The sequence below is a fragment of the Lactuca sativa genome, chromosome 3 (genome assembly GCF_002870075.4).
Source record: "Lactuca sativa cultivar Salinas chromosome 3, Lsat_Salinas_v11, whole genome shotgun sequence".
Taxonomy (NCBI): domain Eukaryota; kingdom Viridiplantae; phylum Streptophyta; class Magnoliopsida; order Asterales; family Asteraceae; genus Lactuca; species Lactuca sativa.
Window position 1 is genome coordinate 170,501,484 of NC_056625.2, and position 3,880 is coordinate 170,505,363.

Below are 3,880 nucleotides of genomic sequence, written 5' to 3' on the forward strand. Positions count from 1 at the left end.
TTATCCTTGTTAGTTTAAGTTAGCCGAATAATAGAACCAGGATGAACAATAAAGAAACCACTTTTCTTGTTCATGGTTATTCGTTTGTAGTAATGTAATAAACAAAAGTTGATCATATATAAACATAAATAAACTTAAAAAACCAATATAAACAAATGTAAACCAACAAAATAAATAAACCTTTGTAGATATAAATGAACGAAAGAAACCATTGTTTATTTTGTTTGTTTAACAAAACGAATAAGAATGTGTGTTCATGATCATTTATTTATAAAGATAAATGATTGCTATCGACGTTTTACAGACAATTCGTTAAACGTTAAGTTCGTTTACGGCCTTAAATATAATTATAGTCTTTAGGCATTTCTTTTGGACATATATGCAATACTAATTTGGTTCGATTCACAACACTCTAAATGTTATTTCCACTTTTAAATGTATTCTTTTTCCTTTTTTATGCTCATTGGTAGTTTTATAAAATAGCCGTTGTCCATACACAAAAAAGACAATAAAACGATAGAATCTCTAGCCAACAACGGGCCAAAGGGTTAACTACCTAGACCTTCCTATTAACAAATCATGCATCCGATAATTTAATCTTGTTCCCACGTTACTATTGTTTATAAAAACTTACTTTTCATATATTTCAAGTTGGTTAATTGTTTTTTAAATTGAAAAGGAATATGAATTATATAAATAGAACCTCAAGCACCTAATGTGACACACTTTGTAGCTACGACTATCATAAAAGATTCCCTTACATTCATAATCATGGCCAAAGCACATTCAAATTGTGGCACAAATGAGTTACCCATCGTTACATCAGAAACAACAGAAGAAAGCCAACGGTTTAAAGTCGCTACATTACTTCAACTTCGTTATCCTCCCGGTTTTTTCCGAAAGGTATGTTCCTGTTTCCATGGTGGTTGACTTCATATTATCTACACATGGCATCCCATTATAACCTATAACGTCATCCTGCTAAGAAGATGAAAGATCTAATCACCTTTCTTGCTCTGTGGACGTTATGATTTACATCTGCATACCCTTTTTATCATCTTCAAGATGATTTCACAATGTTTTGACTTTGTTTTTTTAGGTGGTGGCGGAGGCAGTTGCCACCTTCTTGTTGGTGTTTGTGACATGTGGATCAGCGGCACTTGCTACAAACGATAAACACAAGGTGTCTCAACTTGGAGCCTCGCTTGCTGGTGGTCTAATTGTGACGGTTATGATTTATGCAGTTGGACATATTTCAGGTGCACACATGAACCCTGCGGTCACACTAGCGTTTTCAGCCGTGGGACATTTACCATGGAACCAGGTACGTGGTTAGACCTAGACCATAATTTATCATGAATACCATAATGGATCATGTTATTTAGACCATAGAACTTAGTAGATTCGAACCATTTGTGGTTAATGTGAGTATGTGATAATGATGGGCACATGAGGACCATGGGAAGCCAGGTCGAGTATGACCTGATTTGGACCACTACATGACCTAATTTTAATTGGCATATTGTATGGCTTCAATAATTTCATGAATATTTTCATGGAGTTCAATGATCTCAAGTCAAATCCTAAACTTCAACTAAGATTTTCATACTTAGATATAAATATATAAATTGATTAATAGTTATCATTATTATGATATTTCAGGTTTTCTATTATGATCTATAAGTTGAGGAGATGTTATGCTATAGTAAAGATTTGATAAGATTTGTGAATCGTTGAGTTAGTCCCAAGGTGGCATCATAAAATGAGAAAGTTGTAGAGATGTTTTTTCAAGAACTTATGAAAAAAAAATCGTTCTGAATAACTTATAATAACATTCGCAGATTCAAAAATTCTGACTCATTCGATTACAGTATAAGTAGTTTATTTCTTTTGTCAACCTAAATTATATAAACTTAAAAGTTGTGGGTCCATAAATAAGTTAAGAAACTTTATAATGGAAATATATAAATAGATGAGAAATAAAGGCCAACCATTGTGTTTATGAAGGTCCCGATCTATGCAGCTGCACAACTAACGGGGTCCATATCAGCTTCATTCTGCCTACGTGTACTTTTACACGAAGTAAAACATTTGGGCACAACAACACCTTCAGGGACAGACGAACAAGCTCTAATAATGGAAATTATCGTCACTTTTACAATGATGTTTGTCACTTCAGCCGTCGCCACAGATTCTAAGGCTGTAAGAACACCATTAAACTAACTAACTAACTACATTGCTCTTTTTGAAAATGTCATCAAGTAAACAAAAATCCATAATTCCATTCTAAAATTGTTTTTTAGGTAGGGGAGTTGGCGGGTATTGCAGTAGGATCGGCCGTATGCATTACTTCCATCTTAGCAGGGTAAAAGTTAGCCTAATAAAATATATTTTTAACTAAATATTATATTTATAAATATTATTTGTTTTTTATTTGGATTGCTTTTCAGACCAGTATCAGGTGGATCCATGAATCCGGCACGCACTATCGGGCCGGCATTAGCTAGTAATAATTATAAAGGAATTTGGGTGTATATTATCGGTCCTATAACAGGAACAGTGTTTGGGGTGATGTGTTATAGTTTTATTCGAGCAACTGATAGACCTGTGACATTTTCTTCGTTTAAACTTAAAAGAATGAAGGACATCGGCGAAAATACTACCGTTTAAAGATATAGTTACTTCTCTGTAATATATTTTGATGAACTATAATGGTTTCTCATTAAACAAAATGAAAAAAATAATAAGGTAATAAAATTAGTTATTACATTCCATTCCATAACATGTTTTGTTTGTGTTAAGGAATGGAATGACTGTAATGAATCTTTTGTATTATATATAAATAGTAATATGGTTTTAACAATATTTTGTATAATATTTTAGTATAGTTATAAATTCTAGTATTCACAAGTCTTGAACAACAAGATCGATTAATAAATGACGATGAAACAGGACAACGGAAGCATCAATATTTTTTGTGGTCTTAGACTCATAAATACGGATCTAACTCAATAAAACTACTATACAACTTAAAGGACTTATTAGAAACGGATCATGGAGACTCTCTCTTATAATCGCACCCAAGATACAAACAACAGAAATATGAAAGCACCACCGTGAAGCAACACGAAACAAACCAGATCAAAGAATCTGATCGTCGAAGCAACGTGGCAGATGAGGACCTATGGGTTTTTCAAGGGTTCCGACTTTTGGAGTTAAGAGGCTAAGTTTGCGTCATTCCAAAACCGGGATTTTACATCTTTATTTATAGGGAGGTGATTTGAACTTCAATTGAAAATTATCTAATATATTTGTAATTATTTGGACTTTTGGAAATTATCCAAAAATCAAATCTTTATAGAATATTACATATTCTCCATATTTATCTAATAATTAATTAAGCTACTAATTAATTAACAAAGCAAGTCTCTAAATTACAAAACTTTTCAGTTCTTTTTTATTTTGCTCTTGTGTGTAACCCAAAAGGATAATGATATTTATAGCAATATCATCGACTTGTTATGGCTATGGGAACCGTTCTCCAATAGCTCCCACTTGCACTTAGGCATCATTAAAGTTCGGCCCAATACTTACTGGAATTAAGCAGGGAGTGACAGTCGAATGCAACTTGTAACGCTTGGTCCATGTATGAATTAATTTTAATTATTTTTAAATATTGGAGGAACTCAACGAGTTGGGAGGCTCCAACTCGACAAGTAGAAAGCTTTCCAGCCGCATAGATTGGAGGACCTACTCGACGAGTTGGGGAGCCCCAACTCGATGAGCTAGCACTGGAAAGGAAAATCGTCATTTTTCGGTTATTGCACCCTATTTATTGGAATTAAATCCTAGGGCTAGCCTCCTTACTAACCTCCATGCC

The 3,880-nt window shown here is 33.6% G+C and overlaps 1 protein-coding gene across 1 annotated transcript; it reads left to right on the plus strand.

The window, feature by feature from the left end:
- The first annotated feature begins 565 nt into the window (after positions 1 to 565).
- On the plus strand, positions 566 to 2,865 carry LOC111916096 (aquaporin NIP2-1). Its single transcript, XM_023911734.3, has 5 exons — positions 566 to 903; positions 1,100 to 1,324; positions 2,008 to 2,202; positions 2,304 to 2,365; positions 2,451 to 2,865. Exons 1-5 carry the CDS (start codon positions 772 to 774, stop codon positions 2,668 to 2,670), a joined length of 834 nt encoding a protein of 277 aa, XP_023767502.1. The 5' UTR covers positions 566 to 771; the 3' UTR covers positions 2,671 to 2,865.
- Positions 2,866 to 3,880: the final 1,015 nt, after the last annotated feature.